The sequence below is a fragment of the Myotis myotis genome, unplaced genomic scaffold (assembly GCF_014108235.1).
Source record: "Myotis myotis isolate mMyoMyo1 unplaced genomic scaffold, mMyoMyo1.p scaffold_m19_p_4, whole genome shotgun sequence".
NCBI classification, from domain to species: Eukaryota; Metazoa; Chordata; class Mammalia; order Chiroptera; family Vespertilionidae; genus Myotis; species Myotis myotis.
In genome coordinates, this window is record NW_023416346.1 from 75,858,890 (window position 1) to 75,877,005 (window position 18,116).

The following is an 18,116-nucleotide window of genomic DNA, read 5'->3' on the forward strand; positions in this document are numbered from 1 at the left end:
AAACTCCATACTGTTCTCCACAGTGGCTACACCAGTCTGCATTCCCACCAGCAGTGTACGAGGGTTCCTTTTTCTCTGCATCCTGGCCAGCATTTGTCATTTGTTGATTTGTTGATGATAGCCATTCTGACAGGTGTGAGATGGTACCTCATTGTTGTTTTGATTTGCATCTCTTGGATGATTAGCGACTTTGAGCATGTTTTCATATGTCTCTTGGCTTTCTGAATGTCCTCTTTTGAACAGTGTCTATTTAGGTCCTTTGCCCATTTTTTTATTGGATTTTTTTTATCTTCCTTTTGTTAAGTTGTATGAGTTCCCTGTAAATGTTGGAGATTAAACCCTTATCGGTAATAACATTGGCAAGTATGTTCACCCATGCAGTCGGCTTTCTTGTTGTTTTGTGGATGGTGTATTTTGCTGTGCAGAAGCTTTTTATTTTGATGTAGTCCCATTTGTTTATTTTCTCTTTAGTTTCAATGCCCAAGGAGCTGTATCGGTGAAGAAATTGCTTCGGCATATGTCTGAGATACTGTCGCCTTTGGATTCCTCTAGTATGTTTATGGTTTCCTGTCTTACATTTAAGTCCTTTATCCATTTTGAGCTTATTTTTGTGTATGGTGTAAGTTGGTGGTCTAGTTTCATTTTTTTGCTTGTATCTGTCCAATTTTCCCAACACCATTTATTGAAGAGACAGTCTTGACTCCATTGTATGTTCTTGCCTGCTTTGTCAAATATTAATTGAGCATAGTGGTTTGGGTAAATTTCTAGGTTTTCTATTCTATTCCATTGATCTATATGTCTGTACTTGTGCCAGTACAAAGCAGTTTTGAGAACAGTGGCTTTGTAATACAGCTTGATATCAGGTATTGAGATCCCACCTACTTTGCTCTTCTTTCTCAGGTTGCTGCACTATTCGGGGTCCTTTTTTATTCCAGATTAATTTTTGGAGTGTTCCTTCTAGGTCTGTGAAATATGCCATTGGTGATTTAATATGGAGTGCGTTTAATTTATAGATTGCTTTGGGTAGTATGGACATTTTAATGATGTTGATTCTACCAATCCATAAACATGGTATGGTCTTCCATCTGTTTATGATTTTCTCTATCTCTTTTTTCAGTGTCCTGTAGTTTTCTGAGTAGAGGTCTTTTACCTTTTTAGATAAGTTTGTTCTTAGGTATCTTAATTTTTTTGGTGTGATGGTAAATGGGACTGCTTTTTTAGTCTCTCTTTCTGTAAGTTCACTATTGGTATATAGAAATGTCATAGACTTCTTGGCGTTAACTTTTTATCCTGCTACATTGCCCAATTCATTTATTAAGTCTAATAGTTTTTTAATGGAGTCTTTAGGGTTTTTTATGTGCAATATCATGTCATCTGCGAAAAAGGACAGTTTTAGTTCTTCTTTTCCAATTTGGATTCCTTTTATTGCTTCTTCTTGTCTAATCGCAATGGCTAATACTTCCAATACTATATCGAACAGGAGTGGTGAGAGAGGGCATCCCTGTCTTGTTCCTGTTCTTAGGGGAAATGGTTTTAGTTTTTGCCCATTGAGTATGATGTTGGCTGTGGGTTTGTCATATAGACCTTTTATTAGGTTGAGATATGATCTTTCTATTCCCAAATGCTGAGAGTTTTTATCAAAAATGGGTGTTGAATTTTGTCAAATGCTTTTACTCAATCAATTGATATGACTATGTGGTTTTTTTCTCTCAGTTTGTTTATGTGATATATCACGTTTATTGATTTGCGGATATTGTACCATCCTTGCATCCCTGGGATAAATCCTACTTGGTCATGGGTATGATCTTTCTGTTGTATTGCTGGATCCTATTTGCTAGTATTTTCTTGAGGATTTTTGCATCTATGTTCATGAGGGATATTGACCTGTACTTTTCTTTCATTGTGTTGTCTTTATCTGTTTTTGGTATTAGGGTGATGCTGGCTTCATAGAATGAGCTGGGAAGTGTACCTTCCTCTTCAATTTTTTGGAATAGTCTTAGGAGGATAGGTTTTATTTCTTCCTTGAATGATTGGTAAAACTCCCCTGTTAAGCCGTCTGGCCCAGGGCTTTTATTTGCTCAGAGCTTTTTGATGACTGCTTCAATTTCTTCCATAGTTATTGGCCTATTGATATTTTTAGATTCTTCCTGATTGAGTTTTGAAAGGTTGTATTTTTCTAGGAATATGTCCTTTTCTTTCAAGGTGTCTAGTTTGTGGGAGTAGAGATGTTCATAGTATTTTTTAGCAATCATTTTTATATCTGTGGAATCTGTTATTTCGCCTCTATCATTTCTGATTTTGTTTATTTGGGTCTTCTCCCTTTGTTTCTTGGTGAGCCTGGCTAGAGGTTCATCAATCTTGTGTATCCTTTCAATTAAACAGCTCTTGGTTTTATTGATCATTTGTATTGTTTTTTTGGCCTCTATGTCATTTATTTCTGCTCTGATCTTTATTATCTCCTTCCTTCTGCTCTCTCTGGGCTTCTCTTGTTGCTCTCTTTCTAATTCTTTGAGTTTTAGCATTAGATGATTTACTACCATTTTTTCTTGTTTTTTGAGGTAGTGCTGTAGAGCTATAGACTTCCCTCTCAGGCCTGCTTTCATTGTGTCCCATAGGTTTTGGATTGTTGTGCTTTTATTGTCATTAGTTTTCAGAGTGTTTTTAATTTCTTCTTTGATCTCATTGGCAACCCAATCATTATTTAGTAGCATGCTATTCAGCTTCCAAGTTTTTGAATGTTTTGGATTGTTTTTATTGTAGTTTATTTCTACTATTATGCCATTGTTGTCTGAGAGATGATTATGATTTCAGTCTTCTTGAATTTGGGGAGACTTTGCTTGTGACCCAAATGTGGTCTGTTTTTGAAAATGTCCCATGTGCACTTGAGAAGAACGTATATTCCGTGGCTTTGGGGTGAAATATTCTGAAGATGTCAAATAATTCCATCTGATCTAGTGAGTCATTTAGGATTGCTGTTTCTTTGCTGGTTTTTTTGTCTAGAGGATTTATCCAGTGATGTCAGTGGTGTATAAAAGTCCCCTACTATGATTGTATTGTTGTCGAGGTCTCCCTTGATGTCTTCCATGTTTGTTTGTTTTTTTATGTATTTGGGTGCTTCTGCATTGGGTGCATATATGTTTATCAGGGTTATATCCTCTTGTTGTATTGATCCCTTTAGTATTATGGAGTGGTCTTCCTTATCTCTTGTTATGGCCTTCACTTTGAGGTCTATTTTGTCCGATATAAGTATTGCTACTCCAGCTTAATTTTTTTTCATTTCCATTTGCCTGAAAGATATTTTTCCATCCCTTCACTTTCAGTCAGTGTGAGTCCCTTGTTCTGAGGTGGGTTTCTTGTAGACAGCATATATATATGTGTCATGTTTTTTTATCCATTCAGTCACTCTAGGTCTTTTTATTGGAGCATTTTGTCCATTTACGTTTAAAGTTATTATTGAAAAGTGCTTGTTTCTAGCCATTTTTATTTTTTTGTGACTGTGTTCTTTCCTACCTTTTTATTTCTTCTTTTTACACTAGTCCCTTTAGCATTTCTAGCATTGCTGGTTTGGTAGTTATAAACTCCCTTAGCTAATTTTTGTCTGTGAAGCTCCTTATTTCCCCATCAATTTTGAATGATAGCCTTGCTGGATAGAGTATTCTTAGATTCAGTCCCTTGTTTTGCATCACTTTGTAAATTTCTGTCCATTCTTTTCTGGCCTGATGTATTTCTGTTGAGAAATCATTTGATAACCTAATGAGAGATGCCTTGTACGTAACTTTCTGTCTCTCTCTTGCAGCCTTTATGATTCTCTCTTTGTCCTGAACATTTGCTATGGTAATTATGAAGTGTCTTGGTGTGGGTCTTTTCGGGTTCATCTTGTTTGGGACTCTCTCTGCTTTTGTGACTTTTTTCTTCCCCACATCAATGAAGTTTTTGGACACTATTTCTTCAAATAGGTTTTCTAAGCCTTGTTCCTCTTTCTGTTGGAAATGCGTGACTCTGGTGGTGAGATTGCCGGCACAGAGCTCTGACACACTCTGAGGGCCCTGGCGCTAAAGATGAGCAGCTGGTAGTCTGTGAGCAGTTATTCAGGAACAGTGAATTCAGAATTTCTACTGTGAAGCAGAGTGCCCTTATTTGTTCAAAATCACACCCAGCAGGGTTTCACAGCGGCATCCAAGAGCTGCCTCTGGAGTGGTGTGCCCTGGAAGTCTGCGCGTTGCAAACCCATGGATGTTGAAACGTGCGAATGTGGCTTCCAGAGCTTTGCAGCTGGGGAGGGGGGAGTTGCACTTATTGCTGTGGGAGCAGTGCACCTTTGGAGGTGGAAGTCCCAGGGTCTGCGGGTCTGTGTGTGGGGCAGCAGGATTTTGGCTGGAGTGGCTGCTTTGTCACGAGCAGTATCCCAGGCCTGTCTAGGTGGTGGTGCTGATGAGTTCTTAGAAGAGGCCACTCTCCCCTTCTAGATGGCCTGGGCTCTGTGCCCGAGTCCCACAGTCTAGAGAGTGCCCGCAAAGGTGGTAGTCTCTCTCTGTCCCAGAGTGCCTGGTCTGCCAGCCTCTGCTACTCCTGAAGGATTTAACTGTCCCTCACTCACTCACACACACAATGCACACATCCACACTCTCTACTGTCATCCCCTCACTCACTCACTTCCTATCCCTCACCTTCATCCTGCCAGCCACCATCTTTTCTATATCGGGGTAAGGGTTTTTGTAAAAATGAGCGGAAGATCTGAATAGCCATTTTTACAAAGAAGACATACACATGGCCAGCAGTTAGGTGAAAAGATAGTCAATATCATCAGTTACTAGGAAATGCAAATTAAAAGTACACTGTGATATCGCCTCACACCTGATCAAATCCCTCAGCAAAATGCCAAGAAATGACAAGTGTTGGAGAGGATATGGAGAAAGGGGGGACCCACAGAGACTGATGGTGGGGATGTAAATTATTACAGCCACTATGGAAAACCATATGGAAAAACCAAAGAGAATTAAGAATAGAACTACCATAAGACCTAGCAAATGCACTTCTGGGTATATATATCTGAAGATCCAGAACACTAATTGAAAATGATATGTGCACCATAATTTACAATAGCCAAGATATGGAGGCATCCTAAAATGACCATTGATGGATGAATGGATAAAGAAGAGTTGGTATACATATACAGTGGATATTACATGGCCTTAAAAAAAGAAATAAATCTTGCCATTTATGACAGTATGGGTGGACCTACAGGGTATGATATTAAGTGAAATAAGTCTGAGAAAGACAAATACCAGAATAATACAAGGTGTCTTCTTTCACCAGTCTTATTCAACATAATACTGGAAGTCCTAGACACAGAAATCAGACAAGAAGAAAAAATAAAAGGCATTCAAATTGGGAAGGAGGAAGTAAAACTCATTATTCTCAGATGACATGATATTATACATAGAAAACCTTAAAGACTCCACCAAAAATCTACTAGACTTTATGAATAAATTTGGCAATGTAGCTGTATACAAAATCAACACCCAAAAATTGATGGTTTTTTTATACATCAACAATGAATTCTCAGAAAGAGAAACTAAACAATCACATTTACCACTGCAACATAACAATTAAGATACTTAGGAATAAACTTAACCAAGGACACAAAAAACTATACTCGGAAAACTACAGGACATTGTAAAGAGATAAAAGAAGATATAAACAAGTAGAAGAGTATACCATGTTCATGGATTGGTAAAATAAACATCATTAAAAAGTTCATACTACCCAAGGCAACCTACAGATTCAAAGCAATCCCCATTAAAATACCAAGGACATATTTCACAGAGCCAGAACAAATACTTCAAAAATTTATAGGGAATAAAAAAAATAAAAAGACCCCGAGTAGCTGCAGCAGTTTTGAGAAAGAAAACAAAGTTTAGAGGGATCACAATACAAGATTTCAAATTATATTGCAAAGCCACCATAATCAAAATAGCCTGGTACTGGCGCATGAACATATATATAGTTAAATAAAACAGAACAGAGAACCCAGAAATTGACCCAAGACTGCAGGGAAAGAAAGAGTGTAAGAGAGTGAGGGGCAAAAGGGGAGTGTGTAGACATGTGTGGTGAGTGTGTATATGAGCTAGAGACAGTTAGATCACTCAGGACTTTCAGTGGCTGGCCGACAGGGCAGTCTTAGACTGCAAGACTCCGCCACCGCTACAAACACTCCCAGGCAGCCGGTGCTGGCACAAAAACCATGCCATCTTGAAGGGAAGAACTGCTGTGACTATAATTCTAGCTTCATCACCACCTAGACTGGCCTCAGACGCAAACCAGTACCCTACAGCCACTCTGGAGAAAGACCTGCTACAACGGCTGCAGACCCAGGTACACCAAGACTCCAGATATCCAAGCTGCAGATGTATGTGAGTGACAGAGTGCATCCCCTTCCTCATCAGCCTGCCACAGCTTCATAGGGCCTGCGCAACCCGCGGTATGTGAGCGAGCCTACTGCTGACACAGGGCAGCTGTGCAGCCCTGCCACTAGCAGGCCAGGCACTCTGTTTCTTGTCACATGCAGCAGCAGCATAGGGCCTGCATGACCCATGGCATACGAGTGAACCTCCACTGAGACAGGACAGCTGTGCAACCCAGCTGCCCTAGCAGACCAGGGACTCTGATTACTGGAGTACACATGGACTTACTCTTAGCATGCACACGAGGCTGCCTGGAGTGCCACTGACTTTGATTCTCTGCGTGAATGCAGGGACTCTGTTTCTGATCACACATGCATGGGGACCCTGATTCTTGGAGTGCGCACAAGGCTGCACTGAGTGCCAGAGATTCTGATTCTCGATTCTTGGCATGAGCTCATGGGGACTCTGATTCCTGGTGCAGACTTGGGGACTCTGATTTTCAGTGCACACACGTGGGGACTCTGTTTCTCAGCGCACACGTGCGGGTTCACTGATTCTAGGCACACACGTGAATCCGCACTGAGTGTCAGTGACTCTGATTCTTGGCACAGGCACACTGGGACTCTGCTTTTGGGTGTGCATGGGTCTCGCTGACCCATGGCAGCCACATGTCTCGGTGTCTGAGCTCTTCAGTGATGCTCACGTGACACCACACTCCCACCACACATGGCTCAGGCCCCCTCAATTCAGGGCTTTAACCTTCTGGTGATAGCTATAATGGGGAGGCAACAACATAATCCCCAAAGGAAAGAAAAAGAGAAATCACCAGGAAAGGAAATAAATGAAATGGAGGCGTGCAATATGTCTGAAAAAAGGAATTCAGAGTAATGGTCATACAGTTCATAAAATGAATGGACAAGAAAATCAACAACTTATAAAAAAAAATCAGGAAGAAATAGTTATATAGCTACAATAAAAAAATGCGATGGAAGGTTTCAATAGTGGACTAGGAGAAACGGAGGACCCAATTAGTGAATAGAAGGTAATGTGGAGAAACACGCCCAATCTGAACACCAAATGGAGAAAAAAATTAAAAAGCAGGAGGCGAGACTAAGGGACTTTTGGAACAACATGAAACGAAGTTACATATGTATAATAGGAGTTCCAGAGTGTCAAGAAGAGCAGCAAAGATTAGAGAATCTATTTGAAGAAATAATGACAGAAAACTTTCCTGATATGGGGAACAAAAAAGTCACACAAGTACAGAGTCCCAAGCAAGATGAACCCCAAAAGACCCACACCAAGAAACATCACAATTACAATGGCAAATGTTAATAACAAAGAGAGAATCTTAAAGCCTGCAAGAGAGAGACAGAGAGTTACATACAAGGGACCCCCCCCCCCCATCAAATTATCAAATGATTTGTCAACAGAAACACATTGGGACAGAAGGGAATGGAATGAAGTATACAATGTGATGGAAAGCAAAGGACTGAATCTAAGAATACTCTGTCCAGAAAGGCTATCATTAAAAATTGAAGGGGAAATCAGGAGCTTTGCGTACAAAAAAGGTTAAGGTAGTTTATCACAACCAAGCCAGCAATGCACGAAATGCTAAAAGGAATGCTGTAAAAAGAAGAAATAGAAAGGGGAGAAGGAACACACACATAAAGAATAGAAATGTCTACAAACAAGTATGTATCACTAATAACAATAAACGTAGATGGATTATATGCTCCAATCAAAAGACATCAAGTGACTGAATGGATAAGAAAACATGACCCATATATATTCTGTGTATGAGAGACCCACCTCAGAACAAAGGACTCACACAGACTGAAAGTGAAGGGGTGGAAAAATATCTTTCAGGCAAATGGAAATGAAAAAAAAAAAAAAGCTGGGGTAGCAATACTTATATCTGACAAAATAAACCTCAAAGTGAACACCCTAACAAAAGAAAAGGAAGACCGGTTCATCACTCTAAAGGTATTGATACAACAGAAGGATATAACTCTGGTAAAAAAAACAAACAAACACACAAAAAAAACACAAAAACAAAAAAACATATGCAACCAATGCTGGAGCACCCTAATACATAAAAATAACCTTTTGGAAGATATCAGGGAAGATATTGACAGCAATACAATCATAGTAGGAGATTTTCATACCCCATAAATCCTCTAGACAAAAAAATTTTGAAAAACCCTAACAACTCTGGTGCCATGTCACATATAGAAATATTCATAATTTTTTTTAATATTTGCAACTATAGTAAAAAAAAAGATTTATATTTTTGATATTTACTTTATATATTTAAATGCCATTTAACAAAGAAAAATCAAACAAAAATATGTATAAAATGAACAAAAACAGAAAAACAATGTACATTTAGGAAAAAATAATAAAAACAATGATAATCAAATGGTATGAAAACTAGAAATTAGTGACTTTTTTGATGCTGAAGTTTGTCTGCTAATTCTTCGATTGCAGGTTCATACTTGGTGCACTTCAAGGCCAAGCAAGGGCCACTAACTTCATCTGTTAGCCAGTTTCTTTTGTTTGTTTTAATATTATTTAATGCTGAGAACAAAGTCTCACAAAAATATGTTGATGAAAAAATTGTTAGCAAAGCCATCGCTAGATTTTTTATGTCGCTAAAAGTGTCAGGTACTCTGTTCCAAGCACTCAAAATTTCTTGTTTGTAGTTGCACTCCTCTTCATTATTCAAATGATTTTGTTCCAGATTTTCAAATTTCGACCTTAAGTCGACAGACACATGAGTCCAAATGCTACCTTGAAAATCTGCAAGTTGCATCTCTAAATCGTCAATTTGCTTCCATTGGAAATCCTTTAATTCCAAAGTACTGTAAACAACTACACCCGGATACTTAATTATTTTAATGGCCTGTTCTAGGCTTCTAAATTGGTCGAATCTTTCGCTGAACTGTTCAAATAACGAGTTTACTATATTCTGGTACATAAGTATGGACTCCATTACACTCGTTGTAGTGGCCTTCTCGAAATACTTTTTTATCCGAGGAAAATACTTATAAGTTTTAGTTTCAAAAGATTTGATGTATCCAAACATAACGTCAATACTTTTGCCAAAACCTTGTAATTTTAAGTTCAGTTCATTCATATGAACAGAGAGATCTGTAACAAACATCAAATTGCTGACCCACTTATGATCATTGATCTGAGGAAAGTTTTCCAGATCCTTATTCTCAATAAATACCGTAATTTCTTCAGAGCGCTCCACAAATTGCTCAAGTACTTTACCTTGACTCAGCCATCTCACATTATTGAACATCAGTAGTCCACTGTAGGTTGAATCAACTTCCTGTAAAAGTGCAGAAAATTCTCGCTTGTGAAGGGGTCGAGAAGCTATAAAATTCACAAGTTTTGTTACAACTGACATTGAATCATTCAATTCTGAGAATCCCGATTTGACACACAACACCTCCAGATGGATAATAGAATGAAAAGATACAAGTGGATGTCTAATAGCTTCCATAAACAATTTCAGGAATCCCACATTTTTTCCCACCATATTTGGTGCCCCATCTGTCGTGACTGACACAATTTTAGAGATATCAATGTTTAGGTCACTGAATGTTTTTATAACAACCTTACATATTTCCTGATGTACTTATTGGCACTGATTCTAACTTTATCAACTCTTATTTCATTGTGAGACCATCAGAATATCTAGCAATAATGGCCAACTGAGCATTTGATGTGACATCAGTAGTTTCATCAAGAGAAATCGAAAAATATTCACAAATATTTGTCTTTTTTTAATTGTTGTTGTACATTTTTGTTAAGATCTATTATTCTGTCTTTGATAGTATTTCTACTGAGTGGTAACTCAGAAATTCTTTTAATAATATCTTTATTTTTCATATTGTGAAATAGAGCTGGTGCACATCTTAGAAATGTTTCCTTAATAAATTCTCCATCACTGAGGGCTTTTCCATGCTGAGCTATGGAGTGAGCAATACAGTAACTTGCTGATGTTAAATTTGTAGATCATCTTACAAATTTAATGATGGAATTTGATTGACTTTTATAGAGGTGTAGCTGCCTAGAAATGTATTCCTTCTTTTCATCAGTACTTTTTTTCAAGAGCTGACAATGATTAGTTTCAAAATGTCTCTTTACATTCCACATTCTGCTTACTACCATTTCATTACACAGTATGCACAATGATCTGTTGTTTCTGTCGACAATCCCATACATCTCTGTCCATATGTCTTGAAAGGGTCGGCTACTGCTACTTCCACTTCCTTTATCATTCAATCTTGCTTTTTTTATTTTTTTGATTCTCCATCACAAGGCTGCAAAAATAAATAAATAAAAATCACGGCATTTTTTATAAAAGGTTGATAAGTTTCTTACCTATTAACTTTTTGCAATGTTGTTGCACTGACTCCTGATGCAAAACAATTCAAAGATAGTATGTACAACCAACAAATATATGGTGCTGTAATCAATTATCTGACATGCAGAATGTCTCGTCGAGCACTGTTGCACTGTATATATTTTTCTTCTAACCCTCCCACTCCTGTCTCCTAATGAACATGGCGATCAAGTGCGTCTGTTTCCCGAATGCACCCGAATGCACGGGAAACTTACCCAAGGCACATGTTGACAATAACAAGGCCTTTTCCAGAATTGGGCATTTTGTCACTCGAGTAAAAATAAAATGTCATGAGTAAAGATTAATCTCTTTATAATGCAATTCTTAACCTTTTTATATTAATGTCCATATTGGAACAATGTATCTTGGATGTTTTCACTATGTATCTTTGCTATGCAACACCGATGAACATGTTTACATCCAGTTTTAGAATTGCCTTATTGATCATGAGTAACGTGAGTAATAATATTACTTGAGTGATGGCCAACTCTGGCCGTTGCGAGAGACAAATGTTTGAATTATGCAATTTTTGTCTCTGTCGATGTGTGTCACCCAAAATGAGTTTGTGTGTCACCTATGACACGCATGTCATAGGTTAGCCATCACTGTCCTACACCATGACCAAGTTGAATATAATCCATAGATGCAAGGATGGTTCAATATCCGCAAATCAATAAACATGTTACACCACATAAACAAATTGAGAGATAAAAATGATATAATCATATCCATTGATGCTGAAAAAAGCATTTTACAAAATCCAACACCCTTTCTTTATAAAAACTCTCAGCAAGGTGGGAATAGAAAGATCATACTGCAACATAATTAAAGCCATATATGACAAACCCACAGCCAACATCATACTCAATGGGCAAAAACTAAAACTATTTCCCCTGAGAACAGGAACAAGATAGGGATGCCCACTCTCACCAGTCCTGTTCGACATACTACTGGAAGTACTAGCCATAGTGATCAGACAAGAAAAAAAATTGAAGGTATCCAAATTGGAAAAGAAGTAAAATTGTCATTATTCGCAGATGACATGATATTGTACATAGAAAACCCTAAAGACTCCATCACAAGCTACTAGACTTCATAAATGAATTCAACAATGTAGCAGAATGCAAAATTAACACCCAGAAATCTATAGCTTTTTTTATATACCAATAATTAACTCACAGAAAGAGAAACTTAAAAAAATACCATTTACCATTGCAACAACAAAAAAAAATGAGATACCTAAGAATAAATTTAACCAAGGAAGTAAAGTACCTGGACTCAAAATTATAGGACATTGAAAAAAGAGATCGAGGAAGACATAAACAAATGGAAGAATATACGCTGTTCTTAGATTAGTAGAATCAACATCATTAAAATGTCCAAACTACCCAAAGAAATCTATAGATTCAATGCACTCCCCATTAAAATTCCAACTGCAAACCTCAAAGACCTAGAAAAAACTCTCCAAAAATTCACCTGGAATAAAAAAGACCCTAAAAAGATGCAACAGTCTTGAGAAAAAAGAACAAACTTGGAGGGATCACAATACCAGATATCAAGCTATATTACAAAGCCACTTTTCTCAAAACTGCCTGGTACTGGCACAAGAACAAACATATAGACCAATGGTACAGAACAGAGAACCCAGAAATCGACCCAAGTCATTATGCTCAATTAATATTTGATAAAGGAGGAAAAAGCCTACAATGCAGTCAAGACAGTCTCTTCAATAAATGGTGTTATGAAAAATGGACAGATACATGCAAAAAAATGGAACTAGACCACCAACTTACACCATACACAAAAATAAAGTTAAAATGGATAAAGGACTTAAACATAAGAAGGGAAACCATAAAAATCTTAGAAGAAGCCATAGGCAGCAAAATATCAGTCATTTGTCGTAGCAGTATCTTTACTGATACAGCTCCTAGGTCAATGGAAACTAAGGAGAAAATAAATAAATAGAACTATATAAAAAAAAAAAAACACAAACAAACAAACAAAAAAAACCCCAAAAAACAAAAAAACACCTCCTGCACAGCAAAAGAAACCATCAACAAAACAAGAAAGCACACTGCATGGCAGAACATATTTGCCATTGTTATCTCCGATAAGGGTTTAATCCCCTAAATTTACAGGGAACTCATACAACTTAACAAAAGGAAGATATACAATCCAATTTAAAAAAAAAAAAATGGGCAAAGGACCATAATAGACACTTTTTGAAAGAGGACATATAGAAAGCCAAGAGATATATGAAAACATGCTGAAAGTCAGTAATCGGTGAGATTCAAAGAATGGCTATTATCAACAAATCAACCAGCAAACAACAACTGCTGGCAAGAATACAGACTGGTAAAACCACTGTGGAAAACAGTATGGCACTGCCTCAAACAATTTAAAAAATGGAACTGCCATTTGACCCAGTAATCCCACTTCTAGGAATATATCCCAAGAAACTAGAAACACCAATCAGAAAGGATATATGCACCACTATCTTCATAGCAGTATAATTTACAATAGCTAAGATTTGGAAACAGCCTAAGTGCCCATCAGCAGATGAGTGGATTAGAAAACTGTGGTGCATCTATGTAATTGAATACTATGCTGCTGTAAAAAAGAAGGAATTCTTACCATTTGCAACAGCATGGATGGAACTGAAGAGCATTATGCTAAGCAAAATAAGTCAGTCAGAGAAAGATAAATATCACATGATCTCTCTCATTTGTGGAATATAAAGAACATCATAAACTGATGAACAAAAGATACAGAGACAAAGAAGCATCGAACAGACTGTTAAACTACAGTGGTTAGGCAGGGGCGGGTTGTAGGGGTAAGAGATCAACTGAAGGATTTGTATTCATGTATATAAGCATAACCAATGGACACAGACACTGGGGGTGAGGGGGTGAGGGCATGTGCTGGCAGTTATTGGAGGTCTGGGGTAGGTCAATGGGGGAAAAGGAGACATATGTACTACTATTTGTAATACTTTAAACAATAAAAAAGAAGAATATCTTACCCTTTGAGACAGCATGAAGAGACCTGGAGAGTATCATGCTAAGTGAAATAAGTCAGTCAGAAAAGGACAAGTATCACATGATCGTACTCATATGTGGAATCTGAGTGACAAAATAAACTGATGTACAGAGTGGATCCAGAGGCATGGAAGCATGGAACAGAGTGCAGAATCTCAGTGGGAAAGTGGGAGAGTGTGGGTGGGTAGGAGGTAATCAACCTTGTATGAGTATACACATAATCCATGGACACAGTCAACAGGGTGCTGAAAGCCTTGGGGTACAGGGTGGGCTGGAGGGGGTCAATGCGGGGGGGTAAGGAACATATGTAATACTTTCAACAATAAAGAATTATTAAGGCCAAACCGGTTTGGCTCAGTGGATAGAGTGTCGGCCTGCGGACTCAAGGGTCCCGGGTTCGATTCCGGTCAAGGGCATGTACCTTGGTTGCAGGCACGTCCCCACTGGGGGTCATGCAGGAGGCAGCTGATCGATCTCTCTCATCGATGTTTCTGACTTTCTATCCCTCTCCCTTCTTCTCTGTAAAAAATCAATAAAATATATTTAAAAAAAAAAAAAAAAAGAATTATTAAGCCCTAACCGGTTTGTCTCAGTGGATAGAGCATCGGCCTGCGGACTCAAGGGTCCCAGGTTCGATTCTGGTCAAGGCCATGTACCTTGGTTGCGGACACATACCCAGTGGGGAGTGGGCAGGAGGCAGCTGATCGATGGTTCTCTTTCTAACTCTCTATCCCTCTCCCTTCCTCTCTGTAAAAAATCAATAAAATATATTTTTTTAAAAAAGAATTATTAAAAAGAAGAAAGACAAATACCACATGTTTTTATTTATATGTGGAATTCAAAATACAAAATAAATGAACAAACAAAACAGAAACAAACTCATGGATATAGAGAAAAAATTGATTATTGTCAAATGGGAGGGGGATTGAGGAGGATGGGTGAAAAATGTGAAGAGATTAAGAAGTACAAATAGCCAGTTATAAAAACAGTATAGGTATGTAAAATATAGCATAGGGAATATAGCCAATATTATTGTAATAACAATGTATGTTGTCAGATAGGTACTAGAGTTATTGGGGTGATCACTTTGTAAGTTATATAAATATCTAATCCCTATGTTGTATACCTGAAACTAATAAAATATTGTATGTTAACTATAATTGAAAGATTTTTTTTTAATTTCTATAAATGAAAAAAATAAAATGTGATAGCTAAAAATATAAATAACTCCAAGCCTTGAAGATGACCCATGTTCTATTTCAGGAAGGATCCAGAGTGAGCACCATGATTTATTTGTAATTTCTTATCATGAAAAATGTAGACTGTAGGTCATTTTAACAAAGAAAGCTGGTTTGTTTGTTGTATTTCTTTTCATTATATTACTAGACCCCAGACATTTGTTCATTTGATATTTCATATCTTTTGATCATACTGATTTTCAATAATTTTGTCTTTTATTTTCAGAAAGAGTTTTGGAACACCTATACAAAAGCGCAACAAGGTGAGAGTAACAGAGGAAGTGACTGGTTTCAGTTTTACCTCACCTTTCCATTAATCTTTGGCCTCTTTATTATCCTCCTTGTCATTTTCCTAATCTGGAGATGCTTCCTAAGAAACAAAACTCGCAGACAGACAGTGACTGAAGATCACATCCCTTTCCCTCAGCACCTTAATATTATCACTTCACCTCCCCCACCAGACGAAGTGTTTGATAGCAATGGAATGTCGCCAGGCTTTCTGGAATATGTAGATGGGCGCTCAGATTCTGTCTCCACTCGCCTTTCCAACTGCGATCCTCCACCAACCTATGAGGAAGCTACAGGACAGGTGAACCTTCAGAGGATTGAAACAGAACCTCATTTAGACCCACCCCCGGATTATGAGGACATCATCCACTCCAACTCAGCCAGTGCTATTGCTATGGTGCCTGTGGTCACCACCATCAAATGAAACAGCAAACTTCTTTTTACTATAATCGTTTTTAGAATACAAATAAAAGAACTGTCTACCACTTTACCACTACATAAATATGCATTGACTTATTTTATTGGACTCTGACAGCATACCACTTTACATTTTCTAATTTGATTTTAATTAGTTGTGTTTCCTACTGTAAAAGCATTATCCACGCTCATTTTAGGTAATAGGAATATGTGAAAAGGGGAAAACAGTGGTCTTTATGTGATGTGATGAATTATACATATGTGTGTATGTGTATTCATGCATATCCTATATAATAAAGAGGTAATATGCAAATTGATCATCACACCCTCCCACAAGATGGCCGGCCGGGTAGGGCAGTTGTGGGCGATCAGGTTAGCAGGACAGGGCAGGGCAGTTGGGTGCGACAAGGCCTGCAGGGGAGGGAGGGCAGTTGGGGGTAACCAGGCCAGCAGGGGAGAGCAGTTGGGGGTGACCAGGCCTACAGGGGAGGACAGTTAGGGATGACCAGGCCAGTAGGGGAGAGCAGTTAAAGGTGACCAGGCCAGTAGAGGAGCAGTTAGGCATTGATCAGGCTGGCAGGGGAATGGTTAGGGGGTGATCAGGCTGGCAGGCAGAAGCAGTTAGGGGCAATAAGCAGGCAGGCAGGCAAGCGGTTGGGAGCCAGCAGTCCCAGATTGTGAGAGGGATGTCCAACTGCCGGTTTCGGCCCGATCCCAAGGGGTCCCAGTTTGGAGAGGGTGCAGGCTGGGCTGAGGGACACCCCTTTCCCAGTGCACAAATTTCGTGCAATGGGCCTCTAGTATACATATATGCATATATACCAGTGCAATGTGTTAAACAGCGATTAACTTCTGTCTAAATCACCTGTAAATTACTCACCAAAATGGGGGTTGGAGACACCGTCAAGTTGTGTAGTAGATAATGATGTGCTGTTCAATTTTGAAAATAAGATGAACTTAGTATGTTTTCTGTTTCTTACTGGCTTTTGTTAAACTTTTTCTTCAACTACCTTAGTAGAAAAAAATGCATGTAGTCCATCTTGATTTTTGGAACATCTCAGAAATACAGAGGGAAGGGACAGTAAACAACAACTTGCTTATAGTGTATAGCAAGAAAATTATTGATAATTAGTGGCATTTGGCTAATTTTGTAGGAGGGAGTTTTTTGTTGTTGGCTGTCCCGCCTCCCAGTTAAACAGTGTTTGCTTACTAATTTTGAATGTCTCATGCTATTTGTATTAACATCTTGCTGGTGAGGATTTCCTGCCAACAGAATAATTTATAAAGTACATATATGTATTAATGACAGTGAATAGATAAAGATTTGTCCTTTGCTCTTTGGTGACAGTAATTATTTTCTTCTCATTGTTTCATTGCTTTTTACTCTACTTTCTATTCCTCCTACCAGCACAGAATTGTCAAGTACCTAAGAATTTAGTTAAAATAATATTCTTAAAATTATTTTTTTTTATAATATATTTTATTGATTTTTCACAGAGAGGAAGGGAGAGAGATAGAGAGAGTTAGAAACATCGATGAGAGAGAAACATCGATCAGCTGCCTCCTGCACATCCCCCACTGGGGATGTGCCCGCAGCCCAGGTACATGCCCTTCACCGGAATCGAACCCGGGACCTCTCAGTCCACAGGCCGACGCTCTATCCACTGAGCCAAACCGGTTTCGGCATCTTAAAATTATTTTCTTAATGCTTTTGTATATTCTGAAGTCTTTGTTTCAAGATGATTGAAGCAATTTCCCATTAAATTAAGAATTGTGATTTTTACATTGCTCTCCAGTTGGTGGAGGAAGAGTGCAAAGTCTGTTGTGCCAGGTGCACAATAAATCTAGTTATAATAGCTTCACAGAGATCTTGTTATTGTTATTTCATTTATTTTTCATCAGGTTTTTTTTTAACTTCAGAATTTTTACTTTTCCTTTGGATCAGAGTGAACAGACTATGAATGAACTGCCAATATAAACTAGCTCAGAAAGAAAAGTATGACAGTGTTTTTATACAAAGTTCCATCATTTATGGCACTGGTGGGAAATTCATTTTATTAAAGAGATGTCTCTGCCACTCCCAAGCTGCCTTGGTGTTGGGTAAAATGGTGTATGAAGCAATGGAATGCAGGTTTAGAAAGTGTCATACACTGCTGCCTCCATCTCCATCCCCACTGACCCCTCCCTCAATCTTTCCCTGAAACCAAAGGAAGAGAAAATACTGAGGAGAATCCTGAACTAGGAGTCAGATGACATGAATTCTAATCCCTTTCTGCAATATACTTGCCATGGTACCTCAGGAAAGTCCCGT

The 18,116-nt window shown here is 38.2% G+C and overlaps 1 protein-coding gene across 2 annotated transcripts in view; it reads left to right on the top strand.

Annotated features, from left to right (window-relative positions):
• PRRG1 (proline rich and Gla domain 1) overlaps positions 1-16,147 on the top strand; it is a 259,723-nt gene extending 243,576 nt beyond the window's left edge. For both annotated transcript variants that reach the window (XM_036305915.1, XM_036305917.1), the window contains exon 4: positions 15,327-16,147. In XM_036305915.1, the coding sequence (XP_036161808.1) occupies positions 15,327-15,812 (486 nt within the window). In that variant the 3' untranslated portion in view covers positions 15,813-16,147. The remainder of the gene's footprint in view (positions 1-15,326) is intronic.
• The last annotated feature ends 1,969 nt before the right edge of the window (positions 16,148-18,116 follow it).